At 44.1% G+C, this 13,925-nt stretch overlaps 1 protein-coding gene across 10 annotated transcripts in view; it reads right to left on the bottom strand.

The window, feature by feature from the left end:
* The window catches only part of SP100 (SP100 nuclear antigen), a 101,640-nt gene that overhangs the window by 54,397 nt on the left and 33,318 nt on the right, over positions 1-13,925 (bottom strand). For 7 of the 10 annotated variants that reach the window (XR_004958658.1, XM_036254197.1, XM_036254196.1 and 4 more), the window contains 8 exons: positions 12,498-12,660; positions 12,141-12,309; positions 9,261-9,344; positions 7,656-7,718; positions 4,680-4,829; positions 3,880-3,963; positions 929-1,075; positions 137-199 (listed from right to left, as the gene is read on the bottom strand). Coding sequence is in view for 9 of the 10 variants with exons in the window: in XM_036254197.1 (XP_036110090.1) it covers positions 137-199; positions 929-1,075; positions 3,880-3,963; positions 4,680-4,829; positions 7,656-7,718; positions 9,261-9,344; positions 12,141-12,309; positions 12,498-12,660 (923 nt within the window). In the remaining variant the exon portion in view is untranslated. Of the gene's footprint in view, positions 1-136; positions 200-928; positions 1,076-3,879; positions 3,964-4,679; positions 4,830-7,655; positions 7,719-9,260; positions 9,345-10,309; positions 10,547-12,140; positions 12,310-12,497; positions 12,661-13,925 lie in introns of those variants that run through there. The other 3 variants (XM_036254195.1, XM_036254202.1, XM_036254203.1) reach the window with 3 other exon arrangements.

The raw sequence follows: 13,925 nt of genomic DNA, 5'->3' as shown, positions 1-13,925 counted from the left end.
AAAATAAATGCAGAGAATGGGATTCCAGGATAAACTGGATCCATGGTACAGAATGAACTCAGAACTGATGCCTCAGGAAACAGTAGCTCTTAATTCAGGTCCCAGCAGCCCAAGCCTTGTGCTCCCACCTCCTTACCAGGACTCCTTCTTTGTTCCTCAGTGGGGCTTTTGGGTTGTTCATCTTCATCACTGCTGATCACTGCACAGAGGAGAAAAACTGCTTAGTGTCTCAGGGTGGGTTCAAGGAGCCCATGGATGGGAAACCCCATACCAAGAGCACCAGAAGACCTAGAAACTAAGTTAACTCAGGTGCCCCTGGTCTGTGCCTGATGCGTGTGACCTGCAGGTTGCTCCAGGTCCTACCCAGAGGTGGTGGATTCCATGCACAGCGGGCAGCTTGCCCACCTGCAGCGCCCTTCTTACCCACACGCACCCCACCTCCTACCTCCATCCTCGGTCCGCCTCCGATCCCCACCCTCGTTCTACCTCTTCTTTCATTCTCATTTTACTTCTTCACTTTCTGCTCAGCTCAGCCTATTTCCCCTAATTATGCCTGTCTTTCTGGGGATGGTATCTCTTTCTATCTCTCTTTCTCTTCATGTCTTCTTTCTCCATTTCTCTCAGAAGTATCTTGGCTCTCTGATTTTTTAAAAAAGGGATTTTTCTCTTCTCTTCATCTCCTATCACCATAATTTACTCTCTTGGTTTAGAAATAGTCTCTCAGACATCAATACTTACATCTGCAATTGCAGGCTTTGGGTATTTTTTTCAGTTCCTGGGAACCCTTTTCTGCCCAAATCACTGCTAAGGTGCTGGCTCCCTCCTCTCTTGCCTCCATCCAAGGTCACCTGGATCTCCTCAGTGGACCCTGAGGACGTGTTCCAGACCCTTTCCCAGTATCATCCCACATTCTTTCAGTCAGTCTTACCTATTATGTCAGATGCCTGGCTACATTTAGTCCTTGTTTGGGTTTGCTTTTCAACTTCTGAATTAAAATATGGCTTTTCCTTCTTTATATCCACCAGATATACTGAACAGGAATTTATTTTCATTTCGTGGCAAGGTAGCTGTGATCCTGGACAAAATTGTAACAAATGAAGAACTTTATTTGACTCCCCAGAAGGGAGTGAGCACTACAACCAACAAGCCTTCTTCCTGTGATCTCACTGCAGGGGGAGCTCCCCTGACACCCTTCTTTCCTGCTGCTCAACTCGGTCCTTTCTTCGTGTCTCTCTTAACTCTGGGTTTTTAAAAAATTTACTTTCTTTTTACCTAATCTTCTCATTCTTTGATATTTTTTTTTTTTTACTTTTCAAAAATAAAAACCATAATTGAAGTACACATACATGGATAAAAATGGGTAAATCAAATATTTTGAATTATTACAGAGGAGGTACATTTGAGTAACCATCACTTTGGTCAAGTAATAGATTACTAACACCCCAGAATCCCCTTAGTGATGCCTGCCACTAGCTGTCCCACTGATCTTGCTCAAGTCATCCATCACTTTGACTTTGAACATCATGGATGATTAATTTTATCAGTTCTGAAATTTATATAAATTTGTGTAAATGGAATCATGCCTTCTCTCTCTGCCTCTCTTCCATTTGGCTGTGGGGATATGACTTCCTTTCTCAACATTACATGTGTTATAGTCATCTGTATTGATTTTCCATATTCATTTTCACTGCTGCATAGTATTCCATTATAAAAATTATCCATTAAAAAATAAAACCATTGGAGGATTATATCAAAGTGTTTTCCAAAAATATATGTAAAGGCAGAGATGTAGTTATGAGAGCTTGGAAAATTCAAGTAACTAAAAGGCGTTTGTTCAGAGGGAAGGTGACATGAAGGGTGGGTAAGTGTCCTTTAATCTCCGCAGCACGCAGTGTGGACCTAATGCCGAGGGCTACAAGATGGTATTGGGTTTTAGACAGTAGAGTCATATGTCCTTGTTTGAATTTTTGAAAGGCCCTTAGAGCTGAAGTGCAGAGAATAGATCTGAGGGGAGCAAGAGATGAGGAAGGAGCCCAGCCAGAGACTGTTCCTCTCTTGAAGTGAGAAGTGATCTGGATTAGAGTGACTGTGCTGGGGGTGGAAAAAAATGGACAGGTTGGAGATTTTTTTAAGGTTAGAATCGACAGAAGTGGCATATAGAATCATGGTTGTTTTAATCCACTAAGTTTTGGGACTGTTTGTCACTCAGCAGTAGCTAGCTGACACAGCCTCCCAGAGAGATGTCCATTAGCTGTCCCCATAAAGATCTGTAGACACTTGGTGGAATGAGCCTAGGTGACACGTCTGGGCTGCAGATGTGTGTTTAGAAATCAACAGATCACAGATGGTGCCTGAAGCCATGGAAAGGATGAGATGGCTGGAAAGAGGCCATTTTTAAAAAATTTATTTTTTTTAATTGAATTCATTGGGGTGACACTGGTTCATAAAACCATACAGGTTTCTAGTGTAAAACTCAACAAAACATTTTCCTCAGATAGAGGATGGATCAGATACCAAACTGATAAAAATAGATATTACACCTGATCAGAAGGCCGAGAAGCCATAGAAGGCCTGTTTTTATCTGAGAGGGGTCCAGGGCCACTCTGATCACTGTGGACACCTTACTTCTTTGTGGTATTTGAACAGCCCCCTGTGCCTTTTCTTCTGTGGCTGTCTCTCAAAGAGGACAATGTCTTGATTTGTCTGCTCTCTCTGTTTATTTGGTCCACTCTCTACCAGTTCTTTTTTTAAAACATGTTTTTTATTGATTTTTTTTTTGTTGTTGTTGTTGTTAGAGAGAGAGGAAGGGAGAGACAAATAGAAACATTGATGTGAGAGAGAAGCATTGATCAGCTGCCTCCTGCACGCCCCCTACTGGGGATCGAGCCCACAACCTGAGCATGTGTCCTGAGCGGGAATCAAACCGGGACCTCTCAGTCCATGGGACAATGTTCAATCCACTGAGCCACACCAGCCAGGCTCTACCAGCTTTTTTATTCAGTCTTTTTTATGCACGTCTTTACTCAGTTCTACGTAGTTCTCTTTGTCCCCTCTCCCCCTTTCCTATGTACTGGTATTTATTTCCTTCTGTATGTGTCTTTCTTCATTCTGTTTTCCTCCACAGTTTTATAACTTTTCCTCAGGGCCCAGCAGGGTCTAGGGTGACGCAAATGAGGTGCCCAGGACACAAGAAAGTGCTGAGAGTGAGATTCTCCTTATCCATGCCCGAGGGTCTCCCTCCTCAGTCTAGACCTGGCCCTGCTCTCCCCTCCTGGATTCATCAGTTCACCCGCCCTCTGTCACGGCTCGCACTTTCTTCCGTCCTAGCCCATTTCCTAGTAATGTGACCCCTGTATGCCTCTTCTGCGCCAGTTTCATCTTTCCATGTATTTTCCTCATCTCCAGCATTCAGAACATCACCAAAGTCGCCCCCCTGCGCTTTTGTTCACTGCACCAAGTCCCTCCACCTGCCACTTCATTCTACAGGTCCTTCACCCAGGCTTCCTCTCCTGAAAAACTACCCAGCAGCATCGCCATGACTTCTATGTTTCTGTTACAACTTCTCAAAAACAAAATGTAAGTTATTTCTTTTCACCAACTCCACAACATGGCACAGTCTGGATTCCACGTCAATTTAGGTAAACTCTATCTTACTCTTGCACATTACTGTCTGGTGTTCCCAGTCCACCTTCTCCATAGTCTCTCTCCCTGGTCTCTTCTACCTGTTAAAAGTGGCCAGAAGCTGTGCACAAGTGTGTGTCTTGGGTACTGTTTAGGTGGGTGGGGGAGATGGTTACTAAGGGAGAACAAAGAACAGCCTTTGCTCTCCTAGAAAAACAACGATATACTTAAATGACTGGTAAGGTAGGTAATAATTACTTTCTTCATTAGAGGGCCATGGGTTGGGTGTCTCCATTCTTGCATTTCCATTATTTCCTTGGGTGCGTATGTGGTTGCAGGACCCTGAAATAAAATAGACAACAGCTGAGGTCCTACAGAGCCTTGCTCTGCCTATTACCATGTTGTTGTACCTCCCTGGCTTCTTTTTTCTTCTCCTGTCCTGCTTAGAGCCTGACTGCACATATTGTCACCTCGACCCACGAAGGTGTTTGTGCTTCACTGGTTCCACGGCCAATCTCTCCCTGGCTTATTCTGACTTTTGTTTCTGTCTGTCTTCCCCAGTGAGGCTCTGTAGTTCTTCACTTTTTGCCTCTGAGTATTTCTCTCTTTCCTTCTCCAGGTCTCTCCTATAAATATATCAGTCTCGCCCTGGCCGGTTTGGCTCAGCGGTTAGAGCGTCAGCCTGTGGTCCGGAGAGACCCGGGTTCGGTTCCCGCTAAGGGCACTTACTTCGGTTGCAGTTTGTCCCCAGCCCTGGTTGGTCGTGCGGTGGCAGCCACTCGATGTGTCCCTTTCACATCGATGTTTCTCTCTCTCTGTCTCTTCCTCTCTCTCCCTCCCACTCTATCTGTACAAAAAAATGGAAAAATGTCCTCGGGTGAGGATAAAACAAAACAAAACAAAACAAATATATCAGTCTCCATTTCTGCACTCTGTGCATCTGTGAGATTTCCCTCTTTGTTAATAGATGTCTCCTTGAATTGTGCCTACTTCACTCTGCCCCCTGCAAGTACCCCGTGGCCCCTCCATACTCACCAAGCCCAGCCACCCAGTCTTACCTGCTGGCTCACACTCTTGGGCACATTGTTCATTTGCTTGGTGGCTTTCTAGTGCATCGTTGTTATCACTGGTTGTACCTGTTTCATTCATATTTATCTGCTGTGTTTCACGGAGGTGTTCTGAGAGTCCATTTTCAGGCGGGGCTGTACCTAAACCATGTTTTGATTCATAGATATTTTATTTGCTTCCACCATCAGTCAGGGTCCAACAGGAAAATACAAAGCTCTATAAGCTTGTGGAGCAGAAGGAAATTAACCCAGGGGATTAGTTATACAGCTGCTGGGAGAGCTGAGAAGTCCAGATGGAGAAATGTGGCCACCTGAACAACAGTCAACAGGAAGCTGTGGGAGGGACCAAGGGTGAGCTCATGTGCCAAGGTCACTGGCTAGGCAGAGGCTGGACCATGGCTGGCCTGCTTGGTGGGAGGTAGTCATGGGGGATGCATCTACTGCCAGAATTGCTGCCCAAGACAGTGACGGGGAAAACCTGGCTTCCCCCTTGGTCCCTCTCTCCAGTCTCTTGCTGGTGTCTCCCAGGTTAGGAGCCCAGCAGGAAGCAATGACAAGGCAGCTGGCAAGCGAGGCTGCAAGGGTTTGTGGCCAGAGACAGAGGGCAGAGCGAAGCAGGAAATGATCAGGCACGAATCCCTGAGTACACCACCCAGGAGCATCACAGCCCCTTTCCCGTGGTGAACTTCTCTGCTCATTATTGATTCCATCGACCCATCCTACTCTGTTCCCACCAACCTCAATAGTGTATGAAAAAATATTTTTTTTTAGTGCAGTTTGGATTTTTTTCATTTAGTGCTATTTTCTAAGCAAAGGAATTTATGTACAGTATGATTTAAAAATAATTCTTCTAATTTTAATGTAGAATGTGGATCCTGGCATATTTTTATACCACATCCATAGTTCCTTAGAGCCTCCTCTTGGGTTGTGGGCACGTAACACAGCCCTTCCCTCGCCTGTGCATGCCAGTCAACCATCCCTGCTTGTTTTGCATCATTTGGGTTGTAGGTTGAAATTTCTTTCTTTATATATACCTTGTTCCTCATCAGTGAGATGCTCTGGGGTTTCATTTCCAGGCAGGGTTGCTCCCAGAACACATTGTGAGTTATACTGTCATTGCCTCCTCCCCCCACACCCTACACACACCAAATCCCTTCTCTGCTCATTACTCGTCACAATTCCTTTCTCTCCCCTCTTCCTGTTCCCACCAATTGCACTGATGGGTACATGGCTAATAGGGATTCATACATTTAAAAATATATTTTTAATTCAACTTTTTGAGTAAATGTAATTTGCTAAAAGTATAACTATGCTTTCAAAAGTCACTCTGCAAGTTTGTCGTTTATAAAAATGTGTTGCTAATCTGGCTCCTCCTTTCTTACGTATCACATCCCGCTGGAAGCTGCCCTGTAACGCGTCCGTGTGCGGGAAGTTCCGGTCTCTTCCACGTCACCATCTCCAGAGGAGGGTCATGTGACAGGCAGGGGGCTCACAGACTAGTGTGCTGCAGGGTGGGCATCCTGAGGTCCTCTATTTATTTTCCTGGGTCCTAGGTTGGTATCACTCTTATCACTGCTTTTGCAAATATCCCAAAGTTCACCGTAGTGGTGAAAAGCTTAGACTCTGGCACCAGATACAAGTAGTAATAACACAAATTCAGCACAGGAATATTAACAAATGCGAGGCACACTGCCGAAGTACCAGGCATGACTGTGAAGGCTTTACAGGACGACACTCGTTTAAAATCCATCCCCTGTGAAGCAGATGCTATTAGCACCTCCATTTTTTAGATACTGGAAGTGAGGGAAAAGAGGGGGAGTCACTCCCCCAAAGTCACAGGACAGAGTTTGAAGCCAGCCGTGGTCACCAGACCTCCTGCTCTGACGCCGCCCTGTGGCAGGGTTCATTCCCAGTCTCAGTGGCTGCACTTGCACCAGCAGCCCAAGTCTCCAAGCTGATTCTCTGTGCTCTGAGATACGTGCATGATACGCCATCACTTTATTTTATTATTTTTAAAATCCTCACCCGAGGACATATTTATTGATTTTAGGCAGAAGAAGGGAGAGAGAGAGAGAAACCTCGATGTGAGAGAGGAACACTGATTTGTTGCCTCCTGTATGCGCCCCAACTGGGGACAAAACACAAAACCTAGGTATGTGCCCTGACTGGAAATCGAACCCTTGACCTTTCCAAGTACAGGATGACACTCCAACCAACTGAGCCACACCAGCCAGGGTGATATACCATCATCTTAAGTGTTTGATAAGATTACACAAAATATTGTCTGTATTGCTGTAAGGAATATTGTGGTTGATCAGAAAAATGAACTCTTTATGGTTGTCTTAAATGTATAATATTTTAAATAATTTAATAACATTATTAAGATTAATATAGCTCAAGGGAAGGTTAAGAGTTGTAAACAGTGGTTATTGGTGGCTTAAGTGCCAAAGTGTTGTCCTGGAGGCTGGTCAGGTGTTTGGCGGGCAGCTCTAGGCCTGCCGCCCTGGAGATGATGGGAAAAGGTTTGCACCAGAGGCACATGGTGTCCGTGGTCCTGTGTGAGACCCAACAGCAGAGAGACCCTGGCCCAGGAGGAACACACTTATCTCCCCTACCCCGCCACTCTCTCTGCGGTGCTGGCCACCGCTGGACATGACGTCAAAGCAAGGCTACAGCCAGCGTCAAGCAGGACAGAGGCTAACAAGGGAGGCCAGGTGCATGGGGAATGGGTCCCCGCCCAGGCGGTCAGGAGCTGGCAGCACGTCCATGAAAGGCGTATGGAAGCAGCGACCCTCCCAGGCAACCAGGAAAACGAAGACTCTTATCTAAATCCCTGGAGGAACTGGAGACTCAAAGGCTGACTACTCTGGGCGATCAGCACTAAAAAGAAGCAGCCCTCACACCACGACACCTGCCAGAATGGGGCAAGCAGAGCAAAGGACCACAGAATAGCCAACAGGAACAGACCATCACTCTCTGAGGGATGAGGGAAGATCCAGGTCAGGCTTTGACATGAGTGTTCACCAGTTCCTGGGGGAAGAAATGAGAAGAAGTTTATTTCATAAATTGAAGTTTATTTCAGAAATGCCAATCTCCTCTAATCCCCTTTTAATCTTTATAACGTAGGACTTGGGTCCCCCCCCCCCCCCCAAGGTATCAACACAAATCTCATCTGGACCTGGAGGATCCCACCTGACTCTTGCCATCAGACCCAAGTCCCTCTTTGGGCTGACAGGGCCGTGGCCAGTCCCTCTCACTGAGCATGTTCCATGAGCACCTGGGGTAACTGGCGAGGGCTTTTCATGCCACCCATTGCCATAGTGAACCTGTTTGTGTCCCCAGAACTGCCCCAAATGGTGGCCTTGCCGTAGTTCCTACAAAGTCCTGGTGCTTCATCCCAACCACCTACACACCACACCTCCCTCCGCATGACTGTTTCTCTGTCTCATTGACCTTTTTATGAGGTTCAGTGTCTGATTCTCCTGCACGTCCTCCAGATCCTGGTATTCTCCTTTCTTACGTTTCTCTCTGCATGTATTTCCCTGTTTTTGTTTCATCTTCTATCTTTTCCACGAGATTATCTGGGTGTGTAGAGGGTAAGAATACTAGCTGTACCCTGGCCGGTTTGGCTCAGGGGTTAGAGCGTCAGCCCACAGACCAGAGCCTCAGGTTTGATTCTGGTCAGGGCATGTACCTTGGTTGTGGTTTGTCCCCAGCCCTGGTCAGGGTCGTGTGGGAGGCAACAGATCGATGTGTCTTTCTTACGTCAATATTTCTTTCTCTCTCTCTCTCCCCTTCCCACTCTATAAAAAAAAAAAAGAAAAAGAAAAAGAAAAGAAAAGAAAAGAAAAAATACTAGCTGTGAGTTCAGGATGCTTGGGTTTATCTTGCTAATTTGACCCACGCCAACTACATACGTGGTCTCTGTAGACTTCAGTCTCCTTTTCTGCAAATGGGCAGATAGTGATACTTCCCCTCAAGGGCAGCTATGAGCCCTAAGCCCACACCTACCAGAGTAAAGGTCCAGTAAGTGAGCTCTTAATAATATGGCTATTTTTACTGTGTCCTTTACCCCTTTCTCCTATCTTTCATTTCCCCTCCTTCTTCCTCTCTCTCTCAAAATACCCACACCCCCCCCCTCCACATCTTACCACTTCCTCTCTTCTCTCCCTACATGACTGCCCATCTCCTTGAATATTCCTGCTCTTGAACAGCACCCCCACATTTAATCAGTCCCTTCTACGGTCATTATCAAGGACTTCCTCTGTGATGTTGACCTTGGGCCCTTAGTTCCCAGCTCTGCACAGCTATTACCTCCAGGCCAGCATTCTCTTTAAATCTGGTTTCCAGACACACTGAGTTCCTATTCCTCTGTCTTGGTTGTTGGGTCAACAGTCTAGTCATAGTTCTTCCTCCAGGATCAGTCCCTGGTCAGACACCACACACACCCCTCCCTGCCTTCTCCATGCTGCTTAACAATTCTTCCCTGATTCCCAAACTCCACTCAGGACTCGGGGCCCCATCTCCTTTTCTCCTAGAGATGAGAATTGGTTTTTATATGTTTGTAATCACCTTGTTCAAGTGTTAGTTGGGTGTTAGGGCTCTCCAAATGTTCTTCTCCATCACTTTCTTGGTGACAAAGTTTCTCATGGACTGCTGAGAAGATGGAGAAAGAAGATGTTTAGAGATTTCCATCAGAGACCAGGAACATCATGTCAAATGCACACATTTAGGAATTTCTAGCCCTTGGGTTACTCAGAGCTCATTGGGTTCCCATCCTTATGGAAAAATTTCCCATCAATGCTGGGACAGAAAAACACACACAAACCAACAAGAAACTCTATATTTCCCACACAGAAAGGAGCCACTCAAATGTCAGGAATAAAGAATTGTGAAAACACAGTGAGCCTGTTACTCATGTAAAAAAAAGTTTATATGGATGAGAAAGAAAACATCAAAGTAAATAGTGAAAGTGAAGTGTGTTTTCTGAACTGTTTCAGCTGTAATGAAGAAACAGAAGGCCACCTCAACAGAAGGACTAGGATCCTAGAGAGATCCGTATGTATAAAAGAAAGAGCACAATAGTTTTAAGGTGAGAATGGAGAAGAGAAGTTAGGGTTTAATTGGGTCAGGGAGGATGAGTATTTCCCAAAGAGACAGGTCAAAGGACACTGGTGGAATCAGACAGACCTCTCAGGAACAAAGGACAGACACTGAAGCTGCAAGCAGGGAATGAATCCTGCAGCACTGGAGGACGTCCCCAGATGCCTGGACCAGGGGTGTGGGAGGCTGCTGGTGAGGAGGGGATAGAGCACTAACCCAGGACCCCTGCATGTAGATGACCCAGAAAATGTAAGGAGGAAGGACATAAACCAAGAAGTCCAGGTGTGGGTGTCCATGGGGAGTCTAGGGAGGACAAGGCACCATGGAAGGAGGTGAAAGCTACCCCAGGCCAATGACGGAAGCTCCTCCTGGGACCATGTCCATTGGTTGGTCGATGGATAAGACTGTGGAACCACGAATGCTTTGTCATCCCAGGACATGGCTACAAATCCCGGCAAAATCAGGTGGAAGATTGGAGGAGAACATAGGGTTAAAAGCTCAGAAATGGTGAAGGTGACCTGTGTGCAGGTGTTCCAATGAGGAGTATAGGTTGATCTTTGCACAGATGAAGGTTGGGTCTGGGCAGCAGGAGAGGCTGTCACACTCTGGATCATAACCCTTAGCTTCTTGAATTTTGGGTTGTTGACCTGCAGCTCCCATGGCCAACAGAAAATGGGAGGTGGCAGTTGCGACCTTCCTCAGGGTCAGGTGGGCAGCTGCAGTTGTAGGTGTGGGTCACCTCAGAATGGGGAGCCCTGTAAAATGAGGCATGTGATTTGGGCCTGGGGAGGGAAGTTCCTGTAGTACATGAAGAGGAGCAGAGTCCCTAAGATGTAGGTAGTAAAGGTAGCTGCCATCCTCTTCTTACCCATGTCTTGGGACATCTGGTTACAATGATAATATTGACTTGAAATCTGTGACTAGGTATTCAACTTCCTTTATTCTTTTTCTGACTAAATGACTTGTTGTAGAAATGACTTTGTTCTTCATTAGATGAGATTACGATGGACACAAGTCAATAAGCCACATGCTTCATCCCAGCTTTAAATTTTTTCCTTGCTTATAAACCTGTTAGTATCTCTTTATTGCCTACCTATAAACCTCACATTGCTTAGCTTTATATACTAAACTTTTCCAAATCATCTTAAAACTTATTTCTCTTGAATTAGCTCCCACAGTCTGCTTCTCACTCTCTGATGGAGCCAAATCAAATCTGTCCTTGTTTTGCAGACACACTAGTCCTTTTCACACTATGTCTAATCCCTCTTCAGGACATAGAACCATTTTTCTTGTACTATCTCTACCTCTTATCTGGAGAACTTCACTGAGATTCCATTGGAATAAAAAGTTCACTTAGGCAAGTAAATGATCTATCTATCTATCTATCTATCTATCTATCTATCTATCTATCTATCATCTATCTCTCTCTCTATCATCTATCTATCTATATACAGTAGAGCATTCTCTTAACTGGGTGACATTAAAAAGTATAAGTTATGCCTTCTCAGAAAAATTTGAGAATCACAGCTGCAGTTTTATATAGCATCAAAAATAGTCACTGGCTGAGCAATAGGTTTTGTGATTCTACGATTAATGTGTGTTTCACCCATTGTGGAGAAAGTTAATAAAACCATTTCTCCTTCTTTAAGAGCACATTTGACTTAGGGTTAATTTTCTTGCTCATTACTCTGGACACCTGATAAAGCTGGCCTCTCTTCTGTGTTACTAGGCAAACACGGTGTTTAGGGTGAAAAATGACCTGTGACTGTAGGTAGATAAGTTATGTGTGTACTAGGAAGGACTATATGTAAACTATAAGTCATTTATGATCTTTCAATGTAGTGCCTCTTACACCTTGGCTCTCTTTTGTGGGGTCCCTGAAAGTTATGATTTCAGAGTCGTTACATGAGACATCGACTCCCCTGGGCATGGCGTGGTTAAATTAGAGTGGATCCCACCACTAAACTGTCACTCAAGGCAGGCAGTGGTCAGCTTGGTGGGCTGCTGTGTGGACAGCTGCAAGGGGTCACAAAGAAGAGCAGCAACTGATGCTGCCCCGTTGGGATGCTGTGTTTCCTGTCATTTGTCCTTCTAAGTAAATCTGATGCCACTGTGGCTCTGGTTGTCCTATGATCAAGATGCCTAGTTAAGCAGACCTGCAGGTGGGTTTGTACTGTAGCTATTATGCCATAGGCCTTGAGGAGGGTCATGATACATCTGTTCTTTTAACTGCTATATCCCCACCGCCCAGCCCAGCATGTTGGGCACATGGTAGAGCTAAATATATACTTGTCAAAAAAAAAAAAGGTTATCCCTGTTCATCAAGAGGTAAGTAGTAAATCTCATTACCATTTTCAAAGCCTTTATAAATGATATTTAAGTCGGGGTATTCCTGTTTATTGGCCTCGCTGAACAGTGCTTCCAGAAGGGGCAGGTCAAATGTCTTCTCCAGTACACTGAGAACATTGTACACTACTCTCTGTACAGGGACCAGGTTCCTACAAGATTCTTTACAATCCTGAAAAGACAATAAATGGAGAAAAATGTAATTACAGACTTCCAAGTTACAGAAGAGCCCCAGAAAGTGATTTTGTTGTTAATGTGTTAAAATTTCCCTACATAGGAATTTTTTTTCATGTAAAGTTTTAGAGTTTCTAGGTAATTGTAGGGCTACTAAGTGATTGTAACACTATAAACCTCACTTACGTTATACATTTTTTCGGTGATGAGTTCACGGTCACGAAGAACCTCAAGGAAAGGAAATTCCTTTTTTATTGCTCTTGAAATATCGACCTTATGTCTTTTGAAGTGATGGAATACAATATCATAGACAATTCTGTCATCTATGCTCTGGTCTTCTCTGGACATCCTAGGGAGAAAGGGTACCACGTGAAAATGGTCTTCAAGAGTCTGAGACGTTTGTAGAGGCTGTAAGATTTTATAAATGAAGGATAGGTTGTGAAGAACCCACATGTAGAAAGTAATTGGTCCTGAGTAGAGAGGAAAATAAGTGGAATGAAGGCAATAAACAAAGATTTAAAGAAAGAACCTTGTGGAAGTTAAGAAAGACTTAAAAGTAGAACTGAGAAAGTCAGTTCCCAATTGAAGCCACTGTAAAGGTATCTTCACATATCTGGAATTTTTTAATTAAAAAAATTTAAATTTATACAAAATCGAAATGGAGTAAACAGGTCATCTACAGAGAAATAAAAAGAATGAATAACAAAAGGATCTAACCTTGAACATGCATCTTAATTAACAACTAATAGAAAATAAATCTCAGAAAAAAAAACAAGTTGTCCCCTCTCTGACCAATGGCAGTTAAGAGAAATACCACCCTGTATGATAGAACTGGTTCATAAGTGAAAAGATGTGGTTTGATAATGATATGATACAGTATAAATGGAATATTTCACAAGAAATGTTACCATTTCTTCTGGGACTTCTGCTTTGTGTTAATATAAATCTATCTCTGCTTTGTTATATATGGGGAATTTTTTATGCATCTGAATGTCAGAAATCACTGTTGTTTCTGGTGAAAGTAATTGTAAACCTGAGTCTGTAATTCTGGTTCTTACTTGATAATTTTATTACTATAATAATGTTTTTTTTTCGATCCTCACCTGAGGATACTTTTCCATTTATCTTCAGATAGAGTGGGAGGGAAGAAAGAAGGGAGAGAGACAGAGAGAGAGACAGAGAGAGAGACAGAGAGAGACATCACTGTGAGAGAGACTCATCGATTGGTTGCTTCCTGCTCAACCCCAACCAGGACTGAGGACTGAACCACAACCGAGGTAATTGCCCTTAATGAGATTTGAACCCATGGCTCTCTGGTCTGTGGGCCGATGCTCTAACCACTGAGCAAAACCGGCCAGGGCTGATAGTAATATTTTAATCAACATCTTGTATTCCTTAACGTTATGAAGACTCATATTTTGTCAAACCAGAAAATAATTATTGGCCCCTCCCACTACCAACACACATATATATGCACCAGGGAATAATGATATCACATTATTGTGTCAAATTCCTGCAACAAAATTTTCTGGTTAAGGATGGGAGATTGAAGAGAAGCATTTGTCTTCTCTTTTATTGAGAATCGTACTAAAATGATAATAAAGGAACTGGGTT

The sequence above is a fragment of the Molossus molossus genome, unplaced genomic scaffold (genome assembly GCF_014108415.1).
Source record: "Molossus molossus isolate mMolMol1 unplaced genomic scaffold, mMolMol1.p scaffold_m16_p_11, whole genome shotgun sequence".
Classification (NCBI taxonomy): Eukaryota; Metazoa; Chordata; class Mammalia; order Chiroptera; family Molossidae; genus Molossus; species Molossus molossus.
The sequence above is the reverse complement of the archived record's forward strand: the minus strand, read 5'-3'. Positions and strand labels throughout refer to the sequence as shown.